The sequence below is a fragment of the Myzus persicae genome, unplaced genomic scaffold, assembly GCF_001856785.1.
Source record: "Myzus persicae strain clone G006 unplaced genomic scaffold, MPER_G0061.0, whole genome shotgun sequence".
Taxonomy (NCBI): Eukaryota; Metazoa; Arthropoda; class Insecta; order Hemiptera; family Aphididae; genus Myzus; species Myzus persicae.
In genome coordinates, this window is record NW_019103025.1 from 376153 (window position 1) to 402731 (window position 26579).

Sequence of the window (26579 nt, forward strand, 5' to 3'; positions counted from 1 at the left end):
ATTTAGATGCAAATAATATTATAATATAATGTCCTACGTTTTTTTTTTATTGGGTAGAATTTTATTTTGCTTTTTAATTCACTTCCCTGAGTTAAATATACCTCAATATTGTTGTACAATATATACGATATCAATCATGTTGAAATTCAATACATTTCCCAGAACTCACTAAGGTTTGCTCTAAGAGTTATTTTTACATTGGCTGTCTTAGTTTTTTGTAAATTGTATATGAAAAGGAAACATCGATTTTTTATTCAGATACCGTCGAACATCCCGTCAAACAAAATGTTTAATTTTCTATTTAATTAATATTCGTCAAAAACAAGAGGAATATATTTTTCTTTTCAAAGTTAGAATTTTTTTCTCAATTCAACCAATGTAAGTTTCAAAGAAAACCCATGGCAAAAACAAAATTAACTTGCCAGACGTGTATTTTTTTTCATTTTAACCCCCGTACATAAAGGTTTGTAAAAAAAGGCACGAGCCTCATCCGAGCACGAGTCAAAAATAATAAACGTAACAAAAAAAATTGTATATAATCTAGCAAATAGGGGCTGCTTCTGAATTGCAACACGCGTCAATTTTATTCGTTTTTTCGCTATTAAAAAAAAAAAAACGGTTTTCTCTTCTTTCCCAAAAAGTATATATTTTTTTCCCTTCTTTTTACACAATATGAATCGAACAATATCCATTATAATGGATTTTTTTCCGTGTGCTGCACTGCTGCTGTAACCGGTTTCGCACACGCATATCGCATCCCATGGGAACGTGTTTTTTCCCCAATTTTTATCCATCCTCCCCCCGTCACCCCGCCAAAACGTCCCCTCAGACCGGACACGTTTCCGTTGATTTTATACGTACCTATACACCTATACAATACATATATATATATATATATATTGTGTGTGTTATGTGTATTCAAATTTTTACGCACCCGATTTGCATTGTGTATATGTGTGTGTGTTTTTTTCCTATTCGTCGCAACAGGTATTGGACGTGGCAGGCAAACAACGGACGTAATTTCTATAAAAAGACGACACCCTAATATGCTAGTGAGAAAAAACACGGAACGTCGTCGTATGCTTTTTGGGGACAAAAACCGTTTTTTTTCTTTTACCCCAAAAAGCATAAAAATCCCCCAAGACAAATCTTCGTTTCCGGGTTGACTCTTAACGGTTTTTTTTCCTAGCCATCGGATAACGGTTCCTCAACGCGACACATTTTGTGTATAAACACTGTTTTTTTTTTTAGAACTATTTCTTACAAATATTTTTAGTATTTCTGTTCGGTCTTCGTATAGTATACAGCGTTGTAAGTATGTTAAATAATAATGCTTTAACTGGGATTTACTTTTACTACGTAAGATGTAGTATTTAACAATTAAGTGTAAATTTTATTTTTCTGCTATCCAAGATATCTGCTTTTTTTACGGCAATAAATCCACTGCGCTGGGTCCGCGATCCAATACGCGATTCTTTCGTGCAAAATTCGATCGAATCAACAGGTTTCTTCCGTTCGATGAAAATTAAGACATTCAAATAATACACGCATATTCCCATATATTTTAAAGAAATATTAATAATGCATATTCAAACAAAAATGTAAACAGGTAAATGTGTAAATTAATTATGTTAATTTTAAATTAATATAAGTACGTGGCCTTATACCGTGACTTCCGCCAGAGGAAATCTAAGGTGAGCTGTATTTCATAATATTATGTTTGTATAAATTCTCCGACCGCATTGATTATAATATAGTTATTCATGTTTTCTATACAGTGGTCTATAGTGACACGCGTTTATGGTATATAAAACTAAAATAAAAAAAAAAACTGTTCATGTTCGAATAATGCATCGTTCCATCAAGTGCATCGTATCTGAACGCGAGTTTCTAGAGTCTAATTTACTCGAGGGTGTTCGTTATTTTTTATGAACATTAATTTTCACGCGGTAGCCATTTGTTTCCCGAGTGTTCCGTGCACTGCACGGCCATTGCCGGAGTCTTATTTTTAGCGAAAAAAAAAGAGAAAGAAATGGGGGAATGCAAATGAACGGCTTGTGTATATACCTATATATTATATATTATATTTCTTTTTTTCTCAACCCCCGCAACTTCTTTTTTACCATCTCTGCGTAGTAATTCTCGTCTTCGAGAGGGTGCAGCAGCCTCCTCAGGTCTCTTGCCTCGCGACCAACCATCTGGTTTCCACCCTTCGTCGTCGTTCGCGAGGGCTAAAAATTCGTCAGTAGATATATACACAAAAACGCAAGCGGCTCGTTCTTTTTTTACGCCAAAATACAGACGGAAAAAACTACCTCGTGGCTATATACGTGTATATAAATATATAAATGTGTGAAACACGTTCCGGTCGCCGCGTTGCCGTACTGCCACTGCAGCCGCCGAGGTGTTTAAAAAAAAAAAAGAGTATGATAATAATATAATACCTACACCAATATAATGAACTATAATACCTACCCTTCGTATAAACACACATATGTACACACATTATACATTATGTTCGTGAACAGAAATACCTGCAGCAGTGCCTATTATGCTCGACGGGGCTATTCTTCGATGGTCAACGCACGCAATACCTATACATCTTACATGCCCACTGTCCCCCGAGGTTTTCATGACAGTCATTGTTAATATTGGACACACTCGTCGGCTTAATAGAAATATAATATTTGTATCTTTTTATTTGTTCTATAACAAAAACTGACTTTAAAAATTGTCTTCGAAACTGCAGTTGGTATAGGTCGTAACTCGTAGGTATAATATAAGGAATGGATGTATGGCGAGAATTTTTTCGATCAAAATAATAGTATTATACATTTATACGATAATATTATCTGCCACAATATTTATCCTTAAGAGCACTTCGTACCCACGTGTGTTGTCTCCGTCTTATATACCTTAGGTACACACATAACTTACCAAAATTGTCCTTCAACAGTTTCAATTGTGTGTTGTTAGCTTGACAATGTTCTAACTTATAAGTTTTCAGTTAATAAGTAAATAATATTCACTAACTTCTATTAAAGCTAACCACACAACACTTGAACTGTTGAACGTACATTTTGACATGCATTATGCGTTACTGGACGGAGACAACACATCTTTATAATAACGATCGCTGTAAATATGCAAAGTACTTCATTTTTAAAAACTGAATCATTTTATGCACCAATATTAGGAATTCAACATTTTATTATAATGTTGTGAATTCGAGAAAAATGAATTCGATGGTAGTTTTCTTGTTACCGCAAATGTATTGTAAACTTCAGATTTCTACCGTGAACGGTGTTCATTGATAGATTTTTTTACTCTTGACACTTTGACATTCCCCTGCAATGTACTTTACGTTTAACTATGGTGCTACTGCAAAAAAAAAAGAATCTATAAAGGTATAATATGTACAATGTATAAATATCCCACCTTGAATAGTAATAATTGTCGGTTCGGCAGCCATTGTAAATGATTTCATTCAATACTGAAATAAAAAAAAAATCACGATAACAATAATCGACGAGTGTGTACGGCGTATATATATATACAAACAATCATTAAAAAATATAGATCATCGATCCGGCCACGCGACCCCTTTAGCCATTGATTCCAATAGAATAATAATGTATATATACCAAACCTCTGCTTGTATACATATATATAGTAATAACAATAACGTAATATATCAATCGGTAAATGTATTGCCCTACTCGCGGGCACGCGAATTAAACTCAATGGGTTTACGATATAAATTTTTTTTTTTACCAACGACGACGACGACGGTGGCGTCGAAGGTGGGGCCGGGAAGACAACACGACGGACGAACGAACGGGGGGGAAAAAAAAAAGCAAAGACAAAAAATAATAAAAGGAATAAAAACAACACTGGTCGCCGTATATACGCGCGCGCCACAACAACACGAGCGACGGAAAAAATGTGTCATTCATTAAATTACCCCTCGAACGGTGTGCAGGACGAGTAGAGGTACTTTGGGAACATTTTTTTTTCGTCGTTGGTGGAAAAAAATATGTATTTTTTTCCTTGTGTTTTTTTTTTTTTGTATATATATTTTTACGGAGGAACAAACTATTAAATCGTTTACTCGACTTTTTTATTTCTCTGTTTTTTTTTTTTATACAACAGACACGCGACTTACACCCCACTTTGCGGACGCGCGCGATTTGACGCCCACTGAACAATATACACATCATATTTAAGCTGTAGGTAAAAAAATTGTAAAAAAAAAAAATCGCCTTTTTTTCTCCAATGTACACATGAAACATATTACGTATTATAACATATTATACTATTATACTGGTTTGTGATATTCCATATTAACGTAATTACACCGACCGACCGACCGTCCGACCGCGTGCTGGTGATGTATATTATAGCGACCAGTGCAGCGCAACGCGATTTACGACCTATACAAACATAATAGTTACAATAATATTATTACATTAATCGCTATATGGTGTGTGTGGTGGTGTTTTTTTCATGTGCGCACACTGCGCGTACGTCAATTAAAACGATATAGATATTAATTTTTTTTTTTTTAAAGAATTTTTTTTATTTTAAACGCCAAGTGTACATGCCGAGTGCAGTTGTATAAAATATATTCTAATGTAATAACGCAAAAATAAGACAAATATAAGAAAGACTCCTGTGTGTGCGCGTGTGTGTGCGTATGTCTGCGTGTATGTGTGTCATCTCCGTAAACAATATGTCAGCGTAATATATTATTATACTTTCGTGTGTATTGCGTATATAATATGATATTCAGATGTTTTATGACTTTATCACACTATTACAATCTGATAAAATAAAACACTGAAACATTTCGCTTTGCAGGTTTCAGGGTAAGCAGTTTGTTTTGCATTTAGGTACATGCACATAATATCTTTGAGTTTATTATTATATACTCAATGATACTCGATGTGTATCCGTTTTGTCTTCGGTCTTATTACAATATTTATCACTATATATATTATATTATATAGGTATAATATTGTTTGTGTTACACGACCTTATGAATTATATGATGGCATACATTAAACAATCTAATGGATCTGTATCCCTAACCTAACCCAATATGTACGCTGTTACGGATATATAATATATACAAGCAAAAACTGGTACTTGAATTATAATAATAACATAAAAAAATTATACTTTGTAAATAATTACATTTTTTTATACACACAGTTTATCGGTAAACTATATTACATCTACCTACATCATATTATTATAATGTGTCTCGTCAGTACTTGCGTTGATATTATTTGAAACACATGTAAGAACTACCTCCAATAATGATATGGGTACCTATTGGATATTATTAATGTCCGTTTTTACAGTGTCTTTGCAGTCTCCCTAGGAGTTTTTACTCGGAAATAGGTACAAATACGAATGTATCTTCACCGTTCATTCGTTTTAAAATTCAACCGAAAGTCACGAAAAGATGTTTTTTCGGAAACTGTCGATTATATTATTTTAGGGATGGCGTTCACTTCTCGGAACGCGTGACGAAAGACGTCTTGATATTATTATTATTTACAAGTCATAAATATAATATATTTTATTGTTCTAGTGACAGATCACAAATCACAACGTATACATATAGCATATTATACGCTATGTACGTAAGCTACGAATATGACCATATATACGAAAACTGTAGTTCAAAAATAAAATCGGTTTTTCATAGTCGTTTTATTTTTTTTGAAAATGTACGACGATCATTTGCAGAGTATAGGTATAATAATAATATCGTCTTCCTAAAACTCGAAAAAATATATCCGGCGCGTATATTCCTGCGGGAGTTGAGTTTTGTCATTAATATTCCGTCTTTTTTTAAGTTTGTTAATTATATATACCTCCTGTTGACTGAGTGCAAGTCTTTAAGATCGTTTTTTTTCCGGAGTTGTTACGTATACATAGCACATTTCTCGCTGCAGTTTATATTTGTTTTCGGGCGAAAAGACGTTTGCGACTACTGCTCACCTACGTATATACAATCATATTAAAAACATGCCGTTCTGAGTGAAAAAAAACTAAAAAAACAACACCGTAATGCTCCAACTCGGCGGCGGCGGCGGCGGCGGTGACGTCGATAAATTATAATGATGTATAAAAAAATAAAAGACCAACGGTGGCGTTGCAGTCCGCCGCCCATGCCGCGTGTAGTACCGGTCGTGTCACTCGTGAATTTCCAATTCGATCAACATTCAACTACCTATCTATACAAACGCAAAAATAATAATAGTAATATATTATATTCATACCACTGTCGTGGTTAAGGTAACCGCGGTTATATTATTATATTACTATTTGAGTTTGGTTTTTTTCTCGGGGGAGACTATATTATAAGTCCGTTGCGCGCTGCTCCTGATGGCGTTGTGTGTGTGATGTAACCAACTCGTACCTACGACTGTAAACACGCAAAATCGCTTACTGTGCCGCGAAAAACGCGATTTGAGCGTAAATTATTTTACTGTAAGGCATCGCACGTATATATAAGTAGGCAGTAATGTTTTTTAATTTGCAGTGTTATTATTTATTTATTTTAATGCTTGCCGAGCGTTCCAGATTTAATTTGGCACTACTGTGTTCGCCGCGCTCTTGTGCGCTTATTATGCAAATCATTCGATTCTTTTGCTCCCCACGGCGAGAGAAAAAAAACGCTTTTCACAAGAGGGGTGACTGGGCAAGCATGCGGGCAATTATTATATACATACATACTGCTGCAATTGTAGGTAGGTATATAGTTATAATAAAAAGTCCGAGCTGACAGCAATATGACGACGACGACGACGACCGTTGTTCGTTAAAACTCACGTGGTATTGATCGTTTATTATATTATAACAATATTATATTATGGTCTGCAGAATTATATTAATCATGTTATAATAATATTATTATACCTAACACGTTTATGAAAACATTAGGTACATCCTCCCGTGGTTAGGTCTGCATCGAGATTAAAGCTGTTGGTTTATTATTATTGTTCTTTCGTCAAACTATATCATGTGATTTTTTTTTTACTTTTTGTTTCCGTGAGTTTGTGTCGTAAAACAATCGAACCCTACACTTTTGTCTATATATATATATATATTCTATAGAGGTGATATAGAAATAATAGCCAACTCCACATAATAATGTTTATATATATATACGCGATATACCTATATAACGACCCTCGTATTTTTTTATTAAACGATCAACAAAGTGTGTTTACTCTAACTTGTCGTAATTCGCTTACGATTTTTTTTCCGAATCGCTCCCTTATTATTATACACTACTCCTTGTATGTTACAATTTGAACTGTATTTTTTTTTCTTACACGTTTAATATAATCGAATAATGAACGCCCGCTGGTTTAACGTTATCGTTTTCCTAGACAAAGCGACTAATAAGCCAAAACATCCCTTAAATCGCAATAAAAATAAATAAAAAAGTTTTTTATACGTTACAATGTTACATAATCGTTAATTTATAATAAATATATAACACGTAGTACCTATATGAACCCACACAAGCCGCGTTCATAAAAGAATAAAGACCATGACCAATACGCGATCTATAGAGAAATATCTAGTGATTTTTTTCGGTTTTGTTACCATTATAGAGTTCATACATAATAGACATTATATACATTATTTGTTATATTATTGTATATTTTATGGAATCCTGAAGCGGAAATGTCCTTGGGCATATCAAGGCTAATAATATATACGACATATATATATATATTATACATAACTTAGTTCTGGTGTTTCAGATTTCAGGGCGACTCCTAAGGCTTTCTTATATGATTTATTTACGAGTTTTCTGCCCAAATGTAAAAAGAAGTGCGATAATGATAAATCATTGAACGGTAATCGTTCTGCAGAGCTCATTTTGTCTATACATATTTTTATTTTACAGTAGGCGTTAGACTTTTAGTGAACACTCTCGGATTTCGGAAAAATGTTATTAGACAGTTAGTCGTCAGACCCATAGCATGTAATAATAATAATAATAATAATGACAACTAAAATTACTACATAACCTACATTACATAGAACTTTTCCAAATGGCGATCGAGTAGAGGAAAGGTCAAGGATTCAATGATTCTATTTGAATATATAGTTAGGTATCTATTTGAAATCACTGTAATGCGGCAGTTGAATAAATAATAATAATATAGGTACGTAATGAGTGGGTACTCGCGATTGTTTACTTATGAAACACGTTTTCTGTTCATTATAGCGTAGCAAAAACGGCTATATATTATTATAATTATTTAAAAAGTGTTTAATTAATTATACAAACGCTGCAGCGTTGCAGCGTGTAATGCAGTGTGACTCATATACTGCACTTATATAGCAAAATAATAATATAGGTAAACCATGGCGCATACTATATTCTTACGGCCTACTAGTGTAATATGATAGAAAATTTACATTTAAAAATATATTAATAATATAACACATATCTTACCTCGTAAGCTAAGTGGTGTATGATTTTACATACTTTTATTCGACTATCCGGCCATTTATATGACTTCAATTTACCAAAATGCACATCGACAATCGACATTGAATTTTAGCTTTTACGATGCCAAGATGGTATAAACAGCAGTTTAGGAGCCGCACGACGACCGCACATGTTAACATTATCGTTATGTTATGGTTCATACTTTTATGTAAATCAAACGAACCTTTTTTGATTTACTTATCATCGGTCTACTGCAATGCCTGACCTGAAATAATTCACGATTTCCATTTATAATATCCCGTGCACATTTAATATATTTGAGATACCTACCTACTTAATAGTATATATATATAATATATGTATGTATTATGATGGCACTGAATTGACATTTCGATTGCGCACGAATTAATTAATTATTCATTTTACTGTAATTATTTTATTATATTATACGTTTATTAAAATTATTATACTCGTTTTAGATTAGGAATCGTATTTTATTTTTTTGTGATTGAAGTGGTCTACACCTATATATTAACGTTTAATGAATACGGCGATTGAGTACCTATTCGAAAATCTATATCGATATAATATAATCATCTAATTGAAATTATATAGCTACTAGGTAGCCTGGTACAGTGTAACTCGATATAACGACAAAGTCAAACGGAGTGGTAATTTTGATTAAATTAATTGGAGAAGATGTTAAATTATTTCCATTATAAATAAGAAACTACTATGCACAGGCACATCATATTATGCCATAGATTGATGAGTATAGGTACTATTGAATAAAGCCATTAACATTAGAGTTAAATATTACCTATAGGTATTATATATAATTACTTTTTAATCAATCAATTCCCCCCCTCCCATATAGCAGCGCTTTTAATAGGTTTAAATAGATAATTAGATACTCCATCATTTTAATACTTTTAATTATACAAACACACACTATAATACAGTTCAATATCCCGATTTCCTTCACGACTGTCCTCGCACCAATGGGAATTATTATACTGCTGCAGTTCACAACAGTGTCCGGTGCGGAAGAATATTATAATAGTAAAAACAATAATAAAACTGTCGATTAATTCAAATTTAATCAGAATTGGCCAACGACGACAATACGAACGTATAATATTATTATTATAATATATTTGGCGTGCAGATATTATATTGTACGTTTCGTGGAACTCGTCCACGTTCTTCGTCCATTTCCGTACGTATTATAAATAAATTATAATACTATAAAATATAAGAGACAAGTGCATTGTTCTAGTTCTCGTGCAGCGCCACGACTACGACGTTATCGACGCACGTCCGTTTGGACAAAATTGTCGAAAAACTCGTCTCGAGTACGCAAAGCGGCACGTTATTTATTTCAAATATTATATAGGAATTATTCAAATATAATAACGCTCGGAAGTTTTTCCACGATAAATAACCGCGGCCACGGCGCGATAACAACAATGTTATCCGTGCTGTTTCGTCGGTATTTTTTCGACATTATAACAATTATTATGTGATATATTATTATTTTTTATTGCGAGTTACGTCGAGAGCAAACGCATTACTATACGGTGTTGTGGTATAACGTGATTTTATTATTGTTTACACAAGTAAAAATGGCTTCAAGTCGGCGACGACGACGACTAATGCGCGAGTTTACCGTTCACACCCAACCACCCGATGACCGGTGGCGCAGGGGACTCCCTGGACTCGGTCGCTCGCTGCACAATATAATTTGACAATAATATTATTATGCAATTCGAAAACATCGTACAATAATATTGAAGTTGCGCGTAAACGAAAAACAACGATAACGTGTTATATTAGAGAGTCGTGCCGATGAAGACGACGACGTATTATAGTATATTACTGTGTTGGGTCAGCGGTCGGGTGTCATCGCGGGCACGACCTGTTCGCGGTAGATTGTTATTATTATAATAATGATAGTAATAATAATAATAATAACAATAATAATAACAACAATAACAATAATAATAATAATAATATTAAGTCGGAAGAAACGCCGCGGACGAGTAGGGCGGGGGAAAAAAAAGCCGACAGCGAAAAAAAAGACTTAGCGATCGCGCTTATACACACTACGTTAAGCGAGTCGTCGTATAGTATATAATAGTAATGTATCGGTAGAAAAAAAAGTTATGAATGAATTTATGTTGGCAAATAAACACACACGCACACGGACACACACACTCACACATGCTTACACGGGCGCGCGTATAATAGTAATAATATAATGTGAGTGTGAGTTGTGGTGTGCGTGTAGAGTATATTTTTTTTCCTTCTTTTACCGATCGTTTCAGCTGCCGCCGCCGCCGCCTGAGTTGCCGGTGCACACACACGCACACCACGTACGTACGCGGCTGGCTGGCCGGCCGGCCGGCAGTTCTATTTTTTAACAACGCGCGCGGACGAAAAAATAAAAAGCCCACCGGCCCTCCTCCGCCCGTTCCTCCACCACTTCCTCCGCCATCGCCGGCACCACTGCCACCGCCACCACGAGGCCCTCCACCGCCGCCGCCGCCGCCGCCGCCACCACCACTACTAGCCGCTCGCCAGTCGCCGTTACCCCCACCACCTCTTGTACGGGATTTTTTTAATGGATCCCAAACTACGGGCGGCGGCGTCGCGGCGGACGACGGCGAGGCGGTGGCGGGGGGTCCGGCTCGCTGCTCATTGTGACACCCTACCATCATCGCCGCCGGTTTTTTTATTCTTTTTTTTTTCATATATATTTTTTACCCGAGCTCGTGTAGACACGGCGGGACGGTCGGGCGGGCGTCGCGGGGACCCTCCACCGCGTGCGCCGTTCGACTGTCGCGGCGGCGCGGTGGCGGGGCGAGTTTGGTCGTCGGCGGCGGTGGGGGACCGACGGAGAGTTCTCTTCGTCGTCGGCCGCCCAAACCGCACACTCGCCGAAACGAACCGCTCACGTACGGACCGGTGTCTGCGTGCGAGCTCCACACATAATATACACACACACACCGCAAAGTAATTGTCGTGTCGTCGTCGTCTCCGCGTACAGTGTGTGTTAAATATCAATAATATTATTTATTTATTGGTTTTTTTTTTTTTTACATTTAATAATAATTATTACGTGAATTTTTTTATCCGCTCAGACCGTGGTTGTAGTTATAATAACCTCCGAACGGTACCCGTGTTGTGTGCGTGTGCGTCCGTCCCGCGTTTATTTTTTAAACTCACCACCGGCTATAATATTGTCGATATTAAATTGGTACAGTTTTCATTGCAGCCCGTCACTCGTGGGCCCGGTGAATACATGCTTTTGGGCTGTGCGTTTTTTCGCCGAGAAATTATTGTAAGCCCAAAAACCGCACCCGCATACGACCACGATCATCCCTCGCGCCGCCGGTCATTTGAATTTTATGTGAACACGACCGTGTGCGCGTAACGCCGGCGCCGCCGCGCTTAGCAATCGGTGCTGTAATCCGTACGCCGTCGGCATGAAGTACGATTTCGCTATGGAGAACTGTTTAGGGACCGACTATCCGAACCTGCACGAACTCAACAAGAACTGTTATGGGTTCTCGCCGGCCAGCGTGCAGAACGGACCACAGGCCGTTGCGGCCGCGGCCTCTGCCGACGAACAGACCATGTACAAGGTAACGATCACACGATGATGAATAATTAATTATAATAAATTATGAAAAAAAATCGCCTGATAAAACCGAAACCCTCGAGAGTCGGTCACCCTCAACTGTATCTGACGGCTGGGATAGCCTAACTAATCTAATCTGCATCGGACACCACCCCCACGGCTGTTTTTGGGATTTTTTTAAAAAAACGATTTTCCCCCCCGGCTTGACCGAACGTCACTTAACGCCTAAGTACATGCAATTGTGGCTTATATTTTAAACGATTATAATATTATCGCCACGGCTCCCTGATCGCCGGCACTTTCTATTACTTTCGTCCGCGGCTGAATAGCCTATTGAGTCTTGTGTTATAGGTACATTAAAAAAAAAACCAACCTATATGCGTATGTATATGCGTACCTGAATAATCCGGAGATCACGGCACGGTTACTAATGCGACCAGAACATGTCAGATAATCAATTATACTTGCTTTTTTCTTTCTTATTATTATTATTATTATTTTTTTGTACATTTCTTTGGTCGAATCGTCCGAGAGTTTTCCCTCTTGTTGTCCGCCGGTTTACGAAAAATCCAATACACATCACGACAACGACGACCGTTATCATTGTGTAGAGAGTATTAATGTATTATTATGCCGTGTGCGGGTGTTTGTATAGGAACCCTATTATTTTTTATTTTCTATATAATTTTTAAGACGTATTTGCTGCAGGTAGTTAGTCCCGTTCCCCGGAATCGGTCGTCCAACGTCCAAAACTCTCAACTTCTCCAGATTCCTTACATTATAGAAACTCACAAACATAATGCGTCCCACAATGACTGTATGGTGATGCGCCTATGACTCTTTCTAGTATGTTCTTGTGTGTACAAAGATTTCTAGTCCGAAATTCTGGCTATCGGTTAACCGTTCTAATGGTGCACAGCGCACACGTTATTTGTTGTCTATTGCAGGCTTATTAAAAGAAAGCCATCTCCCCCACGAGTGTCTGTAGTCTGAATGACCACGACGAAGACCATCAACCATAAGCATTTATTTTGTGCGACAACTGCAAAAAACGTATTATATTTTTGTTTGTGACTACCTAACGACCTACATTGCACTCGACTGTAACACTCGCGCACATATTATGAAATGTCATTACATACCTATAGGGATAAAACTTAATTCAGCATAAGCCACTTATCACTGCTGCACACCGAAGCTGTTTTCGCTGTTACATGTTCTAGAAACACGATGAACCGCACGTTCGAATGCTCTTCCACTAACCATAGTGTATGCATGATAATATGTGCCAACTAAATAACGCCGTACTCATCCTTCTTTTGTATAGTAGGTAGGTAGGTAACGTTTTAACAACTGTCACACGCGCTCACGAAAAAAAAAAAATCAATATTGACGTTTTACGAAACGTGTTTGATATTATGCGGTAAAAAAAATATAAAGCACCCGCAGGATAATGTGTTCGTTTGTGTGTGTGTGTGTGTGTGTGGTGTGTCGGAACACTGAGCGTAAGTAAGTATATAAATCGCGGCGGCGGCAGCGTTGCCAAGTCGAACCGTCGTCGTCGGCGTGCAGCGGGGTGTCCGCCACGGACAGATAATAATAACGTCATCGCAGCCGTCGTTATCACCGGCGGCCGGCCCGGTGAAATAATGATACTTTAAGTAGTATGGTAGCAATAATTAATACATGTATATTATTATAGAATAGTAATTATAACATCGTTCCATTATTATTATTACATATCATTTTTGTAACATTTACGCGCGGCATAATAACGTTGCACTCCGAGCGCGCGCTGTGTACTTCCAAACGCGCAACGCCCAAAAACGTTTCGTGTAATATTGAGTTATAATCTCTTCCATATTATTAATAAATACGCGCACTCGAGATAGTACCCAACACCACGGTATATGAGGTGACAAAATATTATCTCGGTTTTTTTAAAAAAAAAAAATCTGTTTTATACCGTACATCGTCGCCCTCGAGTGTGCGTGTGTGTGTTTGCTGCGCGTTTCATCGTGGACGAAAACGACAGCAGCGCGTATAAAAAATAATATCATAATGTGTAACTATAGCGAGTATGCACACGCGCGACACACACACACACACACACTAATGAAGAGTTCATTAGCCTTGAAACGTGTGCTGGCCTGAGTAGTGTGTGTAGGACCGGAATCGTCAGGAACACGGAATGGCACTACAAAATTTTGGGATTAACGATACGACAAGTGTTGCGCTGAAATTCGAGCTCTGCACACTTTCGTTTGGCCGCTGCATAGAAAAAAAAAGCGAGCCCGTTCGTTGCAGTAGACGTCGTTATCATCGGCGACGTGCGGAAAGAGATAAAATTCGTACGAAATCCGCCGCCGTCGGCGGTCTTATCACGCGCCGCGCTCGCGCGCACGGTTATTAATTTCCTATCTAATATCATAATATTATAATAATATCATAGCATTATAATTTGCTCTTCAAGTCCAAAAGTCGCCACCGACTTTAGCGATATAGAGTGATATAAAATACATTTCACGACAATGTCTGTTATTATTATTATTATTATTATTATTATTATTATTATTATTACCATTATTAAAATATTATATTGTTATCGTTATGAAACTAGCAATTAAAAATATAACATTATAATCTATTCCATACCCCGTCCGTCCGTGGTGGTTACGACTCGGACTACTTTTGCGAACGATATTATAATAAAGACAGTGTAATTGTGTACGCGCAATAGGATATGATATAGGAGGGGAGGAGGAGGAGGAGGCAAGATAAATATTTCATCTCGCAGTCGGTTCTTTTTTTCGTCGTCGTCGTCGTTGTTGTCTCGTTAGCCGATTTCAAATTTAATAGGTTTCAGGAAATAGAGTATTGTCATTCGTCGTAACCTTGTAAAGCGACCACGTGCGGCCGTGCGGGTGTTAAACTATTGCGTTCCCGCCGCCACGTCGTAATCCTCGTTTTTTACGCCGCAGCGTCCTTAAAAATATATCTTCGGAACGTTTTCATTTTTACTTATTAGAACAATATTATGATCGTTTGCAATCCTAAAACCGCGGTTTCGGCACTATACATGCCCACAGTATAATTGCCACCGGTACCTGTGGCTCGGCGGTGTGCAGACGAGACGTTGTTAAAGGGTAATAATAATAATAATAATAATTATTATTATTATTATAATATCCAGTAGTCTAGAAAAGAGTAAAAAATATACTTTAACATTATTATGGTCGTTGTTTTATCATTTGGCGCCACTACCGCCACCGCCGCTGCCGGTGTGCGGTAATAAATTCACGACGAACGAAGACAAAAAGGATGGTCGGAACGAGTGATGGTGGCGGCGATATTGGGAGAGGGAAAACGATAATTATACGTGTTCGTAATATACGACCATAAAAAACAGACTCCTCTCACGCACAAAATATAAAAAAATAAAATAAAATATATATACCAACCATATGGGCTAACAATGACAGTGCACACGGTCTCGTGGCCGCGCATAAATGTTTTGAAACATGTTAAAACTGTTGCACGCAACACAAGAGGCCCGCTATGTTATATGCGCGTGTGTGTGTGCGGGTGTGTGCTTGTTTGAGTGTGTCTGTGTACGTATATACGTACTTACGTATAGAATAATATGTGTGTGTGTGTGTATACGTATATGCAAATTAGGCTATAGTCGCCCACCTAAAAGTTATTAGAGAGACCAACGCACGCGCGCTCGCGCCAAATGAATGGTAACTGGGAAGTATAATAATATATTATATACATCTGCCGGGCGACACCTCAATACATACCTCGTACGATAATATACATAAAGCGGCGACAGTCGTTCGTCCATAATATAATATTATCATAACAGCCGCCGCCGTTGTCGGCAGAAACTTTTTAGTTCTACTGGGCGTCTGGGCTCAATATGTTATTATTATTATTATTATTATTATATAGGTACCTAGTTAAAAGACGAGTGGTGACACACGTATATGTGTGTGGGAAAAATAATATAACTTACCTATAGCTGCATAAATGTGTAAGACGTTTGTCGAAACTTAATCCGGACCGTTTAGTAAATGCAGATATACTTCACGATGTAAACCGATTCGATGATCGTATAATATACTCCACAATTATTTAACTGTATATGTATTATATACTACATACTCGTCATATATAGGTTAGATGGGTACCAGCTATTACGATTTAATATTATTATGAAATATCTTTGGTCAAAGTTTGAACCGCTCATTACCAGACGATCCGATGAATAGTTATTGAAACAACGAATGGATAGTATGACGACCGATAGTATACCTATTTATATTATACATAATTGGTAGGTAAGTACTCTTCACTGAGCACAGTGTCACTCGTGTATACTTATCGACTTATCGACGGGTTATTATTTTATTATTATTGTCTGTCTATAAAACCGGTACATATCTGCCACAATAACTGTTGGTAGAAATTAACAGAATGTATAATAAAGTGTATAAAAAACTCGTTTATGTAGGTCTTCAATATCAATACGCGCACACACACACACACATTTTAATACTCGTTATGTGTTCGATTATGCGTATGATATTGTATTCGTGTATACTTATTTTTCGGAAGGCTTGCGGGAACCGGTTTTCTTTTTACGTCAAATGGACGAGCGTTCACTTCGCTCGCGCGGGGCGACGATGATCGATGCGGTTCCGATCGTGGGCGGCGTGGGCTTCCCCCAGAGCACGGCATGGCGTACCTGTTCGATCCTTAAAAAAACTAAAAATACTCCGACCTCAAAGCCCCGATGAATATTATAATAATGCACACTGAAATTTACTTATATTATATTGTTACGACTTGAGCTCGCTCCGGTCTTATATATTATTACGTATCCGCTGACGCGGCTTCCACGTGAGATAGAAGCCGCCTTCGCGAGGGGTGGAGTGGTTTGCGACTGTGCAGGGGGGGGGGGAGAAATCGTCGGATGTCGAGTATATTATATTACTCCCCATCAACCAGCACTCGTAAACTCGGGATTTATTACGCCTAGCAGGATCTATATCGTTTGTCGCGAGAGTCGGAAATTCGCCGTCGTCCCGCGCTCGCACGGGAAACACGGTGGCAAATTTTCAAAATTAGTTCCGTCGACTGATCGCGGGGGAAACGTGGGCACGGCGAGAGAGAGAGAGAGAGAGAGAGAGAGAGAAACAGACAGACCATATGTGACTTCTGCTGCGGTGTGTGTGTATTAATATTATAATATATATACGCACAATATTATTATGTGTCATATGTAATATAACCGACGGGGTTCAACGGGTCACACCGTAAATCCTGCGCAGTGAAATGCTCATGCCGCCGCCGATTTAGCTTGTAAAATGTGCATTCTTCGAGCCTGTTAAATTGTACACGCACGTCGTCGCTGCCAAGACGAATCAGTCACGGCCGCCTCCTCGTCGTCGTCTCTCCTCATCACATCGCTCGAGCTTCGTCAGGTTCTCCGCTCGAATATTATAATTATTGTACACATGATGCGCGCACATAATACCATACCTATATACTTGTGACGTGACATCCTAGCCTCCGACGTGTTTCCCCCTAAAACAAATATAGTCTACAAAACGCGTCAACAGTTTTCCTGTCCGCAACCTAACCCATACCTACCTGCATGCTACCATACAAGCATTATATGCCTACCTATGCGTGCATGCACGTGTGTGCGACACACCTGACAAGTGTCGCTGTCGTCCACGCGCGCTCGTTTTTAATACTTTGTTTGTCCACCGTAAATATTTGTTTTATCGTCGTAAGGGGGTCCCGCGTTCATCAACGATCGCCGCCGTCGTCGCCGCGTCTCCGTACAACATAATAAACGCATAGTATATTATATCGGCCGAGTTTAGGCACTGTATTGTGTTATAATTGCATATAGGCACTCGACGAAAGTATATACGCAATTGGTGTGAAAAATCCAATCGTCTCTCTTCGAACGAACGAAAACTATCGAAAACAAAATAACAATATTATTATAATACAACGATGACTTGAATAAATATTTGTGTTTACGATTTTCTTTTTCTTTTTTATTCCTCAGCAGCAGCAGCATCTGTCGAAACGTATATAACCGAGTTAAACAACTAATTATATAATAAGCGCTCTGTTGCATAATTTGTGGTTATCCCCCTCCCCCCCCCAATAAAGCGTATGCAATATTATATATATATATTTCAACGAAATTATTGACATTGGCGGTTTCATCTTGGCTCGTCAATGGTTTGTGTTTTCCTGCATGACTGCAACAATCTAAAATCGTTATCAAACGACAAACTATATTATTATAAATAGAGGTACATTTCCAATTATTATTAAACCATTAAAAGTCTAACCTTAAAATTCGTTGTACAGGCTTGCGAGTAGGTGCAGTAGTTTTCCATTTCCCCCTCGCTCGGTTGCACACACGCCGTTGCGATATGACGAGGAGTGACCAAACACCTCGGTCGTCTCGCGGTCGACGTCCTCTTCTCGGCAACGGGTCCCTCTCTCCGGGGGCGATTTTTCTAACGGACAAAAAAGGGTGACGGCCACAGCAGTGCAGTCCTCCGGGCTATTTTTTCCACCCTTTTTTTTTCGGTGGCAAGCGTCTCGCGCGCGCGCTTTGGCTCGATCGCCAGAGAGGGCGGTGGCGGGTTAATGAAACACAAAAAACCCGATTGTGTGTGTGCTGTGCATACCCCCTTTGGTTAGGTTCCATTTTTACTTGCATTATGTGTGTGTGCGTGTGTGTTGCACGCAACCGCCGCCGCCGCCGATTGTGCAATAATCCGAAAAGAGGGTCTCGCGCCGCGATGGGAGTAATGAACGTGCAGGGAATACAACACACACGCACACACTGCAACATACAGTGCCTACCCATATACTCGCTTATATATATCGACAAATTAGTCGGACTTAATTGAACGGTGGATATTGGGGAGAGGTGGGTCATTAAAAAATAAACGACGTATTTTTGTTGTTGTTGTGTTGGTAGGTATATAGTAATATATAGTAATATATTATATTTATATTTTTGGGGATACGCGCACAGCCACGCTACGGCGCGTTGCCGATGCCAAAATATTAGCGTCCGTCGGCCAAAAAAAACCGTATAAATAGACGAAGAATTAATGTTCCTAAAACGTCGTCGTCGTCGTAGTCGTCGTTGTTGTCATGCACATTATACTTATATTATATTATATATTCTGCTCGGTCGTTTCGTAGAGAAAAAACAAAATACGTACACCGAGCGCGCGCGAATTCGATTACTACACGCGCGCGCGTGTGTAGGTCAAGTTTTTTTCGTTTGTATAGGCACTGTATATATATAAAAAAAAGGGGTGACTCGTATTTTGATTCTTTCTTCTCGGGGTTTTTTTTTATAGTAAGAAATAAAAACAAGTGTTTCCGCTCGACCGGTGTAGGTCGGTGTTGTGGTGGCGGAGGGAAAACAACAGTTATCGGTAATAAAATTCAATCGCGAGACGCGATGCTTATGAATTATATATAAGAGCGACGGAAAGAAAAACCATACACAATTTGTTTTGCTAATGTGCGCCGTGTATGGAAATCGATACGTATAACTAGAGCGGGGCGTTTGAAAACAAGTATATTTTTGTTTGTACGACAACCAGTCGGGTTAATTTAGTTCATACACACTAACGGAAACGCGGATCTTCCGGAAATGCATGTAGTTCGTCGGAAAATCGTTTTTCCTAAACTCGGACCGTCCGTCGCCGGAAATCGTCATTTTTATTATACCTACTTGCGCTAATTGGTTTCTGTTTTGTGTAATATATATAAAGGTGCACCGGGGGACTGTGATTGGAAATCCGTGTTACAGAACTGTTGTGGAATTTATAAGTCATTTAATACCCCTTCCATTTTTGTAACACGAACTACTGATCACCCCGAGTATATATATAGGTATATTTTATGCTCATGGCACGTATTGTTGTTACAGGGTCGCGGTAGGAAGCGGGGCGTGAACAAAGGTAGAGACGGTCTCGGATGGTCGAGTGTGGACCACGGAAACCCAGAGGTAAGTTTCGATTGTTTATTAGTAATATATAATATATATGGTCTATTAAGGCGTCATATATAATATATATGAATTATCGTTGTTGTTTCGTCTTCCGATTTAAAAAAGTCATAGTTCGAAAATAATATCGTAGCGTGTAGTGTGTTTTTTAATATAATATCGATCGTATCCGCCCTCGACGCCGATTTTAAGAATCACCGGAAAAAATAACCATAGTACACGATTGTGAATATAATATACTACCATGTAGTATACTATTATACGTATAATATATAAACGAGTTTTGTTTGGGTGCATTGAAACGTTTCAGTATAATATATATATATATATATACTATAATATAGTATATATACATTATATTTAGTATTATAATATATGGGTACATATTATTATATACGATAATAGACATCACTCGTAATTAGTAATTACTTCCTAACGTGTATTATGTGGCGATAAAACACGATTAGACCGGTTTTATTATAATATAATATTATGTATTTCAGTTCACGAATGGCTACGGAAAAATCTACTATATAATATTATAATATCCGATGCCTTCGCGTTATTGAACGTCCAAAGTCGTTGGTCGGTTCAGAGCCGAAAATAGTTTTAGTTGGATTATAATATTGCGATATTCGCTTACTGTTCGTTTTTATTTTTCCTTATTTTAAACGTCGGTAATTTTTTTAAGTACATGGTTTTTAATAAATACACGAGCGGCGATAACCCCCATCGCGCTGAAAACAAACTCTGAGAATTAATAAGTCTATTAAAAATCTCAACAAATTATACACCTGCGACTGTGTGATAACACTTCTAATAATAATTATCGTTGGAAAAAAATATATATAACTCTTGCATGTCATTAGTGCGGTGCGTAAATGATAGCTGGCGCATGTGTATAATATCATTGTAGCCTTACACACATTATATACCTGTGTGTGTGTGTGTGTGTGTGTGTGTGTGTGTATACATATATATATATATATTATGGTGCACGCGTACGCCTCCGTTGTTGCGTTTTATCGGTAAATTAAATTAATTACCAATAGAATAGATTGTGCGTGTGAGAGTGCGACTCGCAGGAATATGTTTTCTTTTAAACAGGCAGACAAGTATTACATGCAGTACGCGAACCAATTGTTTTTTTTTTCTTACGTTTCGAATAAAAATCAATTTCCCCTGACGTCTCATGCCGAGCAATACTATAACCTACCTACTTACATATATTGTACACTGTACCTCGCAGTAGTTGTGTACTTGTATAGTAGCCGTCGACGAAATTCTTATGACCATAATTTAAATTTACTATTACTATTATTACACGGTCGTTGCGCGAAAACGAGTTTCACGTGTTTCGGCTATTTTCGTCGTTACATCCGCAGTGTATGTTAGGTGTATATGGGATGAAATACGTTTAATTTCGAAAATAAAAGCATACAAATTAAATCAACAACGGACGTTCGAGATAAACCTCGGAACGAGAAATCCGTTCTTATGCGATTCGCCGCCGAAGAGCGTCTTTTTACCTGTCACCAGACACCTATATCGTTTGCAACACGTTTCAATTAGCAGTAGCTGCCGGTTATCGTCGAGAATTGCACCCGGGAGAAAAAAGAGATAAGAGTATAATATTATATTATGTACGAGAATTAATGTTTTAATTTCAATTGAAAACAAAATAAAAAATGTGAACGCCTCGTGTTCGCCACGCCTCGCCTATTTATAATAATATGATACAGTATAATATAATATATTATGCCTAAACGGATTTATGTATAATATTATTATTATTATTATAGTCGCGTCATTATATAGAGTGATGTTTTGCAACGGTGCGCTCGATGATGGAAATAATACATACCTATAAGGATATCGAAAATAAAAAATAATGATAATACTAAAACACTATATACAACATAATAATCGGATATTGCGGTCGACACCTACGACGTGTCTCGTAAAGATGCATGTAGTTCTATCCGGTTTAGTTCGGTTTTAAAAAAAAAAAATATTTTAACGATGGGCGACCAAAATATGTACGCTATGAATCGTGGTTTCGTGTTACATAATCGGTGATGGTCGCTAGGTGGTTTGGGGACGAAAAATTATTATTATATTATTTTTTTTAGCGCAGCCGGACAAACCGGTGTGTGTTGGTGTGCCCGCGCACGATTGTCATCGTGCATTATTTACGAACCGTTGATTTTTTTTCGCATTTTGTAACCCCTCAAAACAAGAACGGGTCGAATTTAATTGAATTAGAAATATAAAAAAAACCTGAAGCCTTTTCGTTCTGCCGCGCATGTATACCTATCCGTATATTTATATGTTTATTATGTATACGGTGTATATAGTATATACTAAATACACATATATTTTATATACCACGCGTATACATATTTAGGTATATAATATAGAAGCATAGAACCCCCATTTTTTTATCTACCTGCTTCCAATGCTACCCCGTGCACGTGTACACACGTGACTGCTAAATTGGAGGAATTATCGGTCTGTCGTATTTTTTTTTCATTATTTAATTATAAAATAATGGTCAGTGGGTATGCGCGCGTGCAATTCGATTTTTCCAATGTTGTAATTTGCATAATATTATATTTATAATTCAATACGTCGGTCACCCATCATCCATCGCACGTCCCGGGAAAAAAAAAATTCGATAATCCCTTGTCTTGGGCTGGAGGTTAGGTTTTTTATTGTTTCGTGCTGAAACACCGCGACATTAATAATTATTGCCGTGACCGTGCGAGGGTTATTATTTGTATTTTTTGACGAAACGCCTGTGTGTTTTTGAGCTCGTTTCGGCACGAGGAATTTTGCGGTCGAATAGGTCGCCGCACCCGATCATTACAGCTACCTATAATTCCTATATCCTATAGGCTACATTGCTATAACGTCAACTTTCGTGTAAATAATATGATAATAATATAGGAGGACGTGTATGGGTACCGCAAATGATGTTGGAATATTACATGGTCGGAGCTCGGCGGCACAGTTATTGTGATGCCGTGTAATAAGGCCTTTTAATTGTATCAAGTTCGAATCGGTGTTGCACACATATTATAAACATATTATTACATAGATAGCTGTACATATAAGTATATACCTAACCGTAATCGAATCGCCGAAAATAATATGTACAATGACGTATTGAATCAACAGTACCTAAATAGAGTAAAATATACGATATTCCGGTTGAAGAGCGAAATTCACCGTATGATGCCTACCGACGAGATATTATAATAATAATAATAACAATAATAAATGTAAACAAAATCGTTATCTGGCTCAAACCGTCGTCGTCGTCGTCGTCGTCGTCGTCGTCGTCGTCGTCGTCGCCCGAGGTTTAGACCACCACCGGTGCAGCGGTAGCCAGCAGGCCGGACACGACGCCAGCGATTTTTTTTTTTTTTGATTTTTTAACAACAATTATTTCAAACGCACGCGCACACAGGTAGCTTGTCGCCGCTTAATATCTTGTGCATGTGTGTGTGCGTGTGTGAGCTGCGTATGTGCCGCCCGCGGCTGTGGCGGCGGCGACCGACTCGCGCCAGGTGCGTACATAATATACAGCGCGTTGTGTAGCCGCCCGAATGTCGGAATTCGTTTCGTACGGCCGTCCCCTCCCTCCGTTTTTTTCGTCTCAGTCTAACCTGCAGAGAGGAGGGCGGCTTATGCGTTTATGTTTTTCACCATACAGAGCGATTGCCGCCTCCGCCATGCGATTTGTTTCCCGTTTACCTGGTAATAAGTGGTAAAGTTTGGCACGTTTTGACCGCGGGACTTTCACGTGCAGCTTCGTACTCACCGAATCCGTACTCTTTCGCCGTATTTTTTAGTTATTTTATTTTTTAAGTGTCGCACTCGCACAGCACTTGTCTAGACTGTATCTGTCACTCTATCTACACGTTGTCCGATATTTCCGACGTTGATTTTCATGGAAAAGAATTGTTTACTCAACAGTTCCGGATCATTTGCTTTTACATCGGTTGTCATCGAGTATATCGTGGCGCGTCGTTGGCATACGCGTGGTATAGTGGTTTACTTAGCCGCGATCGGAGTCGACTTTTCAGCTGTGTTGTGGCGCGGCCATAATAGATTACTAAAAAACAGTGTCTAGGTAGTAGTTACATAACTACACATGCACTCGAAATGGGCGTGTTACCGCTTTGACAATGTTTTAACTACAACATTATAACGTGAGCGCTCGTATATAACATATTATTATTATTATTATTAGTTATTATACTTATTAGTCATTACTCGTTACACTATAATATCATACTATTTTCCGCGGTGGCGGCGAGGCAAAACGCGTTCGACGACGGCGGCGACGACGAGCGTGTCGGCGGCTACCTATTTTATACGACGCGCGACCGACCTTGGACATGACATCACTGCGCGCGCCGCCGCCGCCGTCGCCGCGCAGTATACGTACCTATAATAATATTGAAAACTCGGTACAGACAGCCGTCCGCGCCACTTCAACCCCCCTGTATGCGCGCGACGGGGACGACTACGACACGACTCGAGTGGACGGACGTGCGTCTTTTTTAAAATTTCGGTCTTAACGGGTTCGCGAGACTTTGAGCAGATAATCTGACGGCGGCGAACTGTTATTATGCGCGCGCGTAAAGTACAATAAATCGTCGTCGTCGCATTCTAATGCCGTTTTTCCGCGCCGCAGACGATCGTCATTTCAATATCGATTCGTTGAATCCCGTAGCGTACGATTTGTGTAGTAAAAGTACGTATCGATAATATGTTATTTTTTTGTTATTCTCCGATGGAATATTGAGCGCCCTCGTCCGATCGCGTCGTCACGTGTTGTTTGTAATTTTATTTTTCACCGTGTCTTCAGCGCCGCGTCTGATCGCACTTGTGTGTTCTCGACGGTTTCCGTTACATTGCGACGACGACGACCACGCGACTATCGCGTGTTATATTTGGTGTGCTGTGTTCGAAAAACAGTTGTTTACGGAAAACCGTACGATGGTTTTTGCTTTAATTATATATTATTATGGTACATTGCTATTATTATGTTTGCCAGTAAAGTTCGTGATATTTTGGTCACAATCGGCTTACATTACCGCGGATATTTTACGCGTTACATAGGTGTATATAAATGTGTGCGACATGCGATTTTGATCTAGGATTCGGGAAAAAAATTACGTAATTTGGTTTGAAATGCGATTTTTTTCATTGTTCCTCGAATGGCGAAATGCGCAAATATCACAAACACATTGCGTTACGATTAAACGACATGAATAATATTATGCGAAAAGTGGTCCGCAGTAAGTATACGGGAGTGTGTTTATGTATAAATAATGGAGACGACGGCAATGGCGACTTCTTTGTCGGATGGTTTAAAATATTTTTTTATTAAAAACGAGTTTTCCCTTTCGATATTCTCACCAAATGCAAGTGAACAAACTAATATTAGAATATTATAATATCATTACTCCACATCGCAGGGCAATGCTGCAGCGATGTGTGGGACGTTGATCGGCGGCGGCGTGGCGGTACATTTGAATCGTTTCGATAGAAAGTCGCGATGATTCGTCTCTTATAATATATTTCCTGCGGCGATTTATTTACGAAAAAAAGCGAACGCCAAACCCGTTACAAAATTCAACGACACTTTTTATTTTTTATTGCGATTTCGTTTTTTAATTCGTTCGTATTGAATAAACCGGTAAACTATACACTGCAGCAAGCAGCCGTCACACCATCCATACAATGTGTCTTACATTGTTTTAAATACATTTATATAAAAATGTTTGCACGCTGGATCTGTTCACTGGTTTTCCGAATGTCCTAGAAACTGTTGCATGGTGGGTTACTATTGTCTGACTGCTCTTATTTTAGATCAATATTTCACTCTGCTTAGAAAAGCTGATGTTTGAATTTCATTTTGGTTCAAAAACTTTATAAAGTTCAGTCGATATCAGCTGAGGAATTTAAAAAAAATACGTTTATTTAATACTTTTTAACTATACATATTCAGTTTTATACACATACACATATCTTTCGAACTTACAGGCTTAAGACCGACAATCATTTAAGTTGCAAAAGTACCATTGTTAAAAATAAAGGTTTTTGTTGCTCGTGTCAAAACATTTTATGACTTAACGATGATTTATTGACCAAATACGTACAAAAGACTAATATGTATGTTATTCGTGAGATTAATGGTTTTTTTAGTGTTATAATTATTAATTATTACCTACGTAGGTTCTGAATTTAAAAAAAAAAATCAAACTTGTATCTACCGAACATTATTAAATTGACAACTAGTTTATAGGTACCAACGTTTTCAAACCTGTTTTTAATCCGAGTGTTTTTCGTCTATTTATCGCTGA

At 38.3% G+C, this 26579-nt stretch overlaps 1 protein-coding gene and 1 long non-coding RNA gene across 7 annotated transcripts in view; one reads left to right on the plus strand and one right to left on the minus strand.

Moving 5' to 3' along the window:
• The window catches only part of LOC111033585 (zinc finger protein squeeze-like), a 158745-nt gene that overhangs the window by 126097 nt on the left and 6069 nt on the right, over positions 1–26579 (plus strand). For all 6 annotated transcript variants that reach the window (XM_022314386.1, XM_022314387.1, XM_022314388.1 and 3 more), the window contains exon 6: positions 20122–20199. In XM_022314386.1, the coding sequence (XP_022170078.1) occupies positions 20122–20199 (78 nt within the window). The remainder of the gene's footprint in view (positions 1–20121; positions 20200–26579) is intronic.
• Positions 2431–8842, minus strand: LOC111033589. Its single transcript, XR_002604434.1, has 3 exons — positions 8492–8842; positions 3439–3493; positions 2431–3381 (listed from the first exon to the last, which is right to left on the minus strand). It is a non-coding gene; the product is annotated as an uncharacterized LOC111033589 (long non-coding RNA).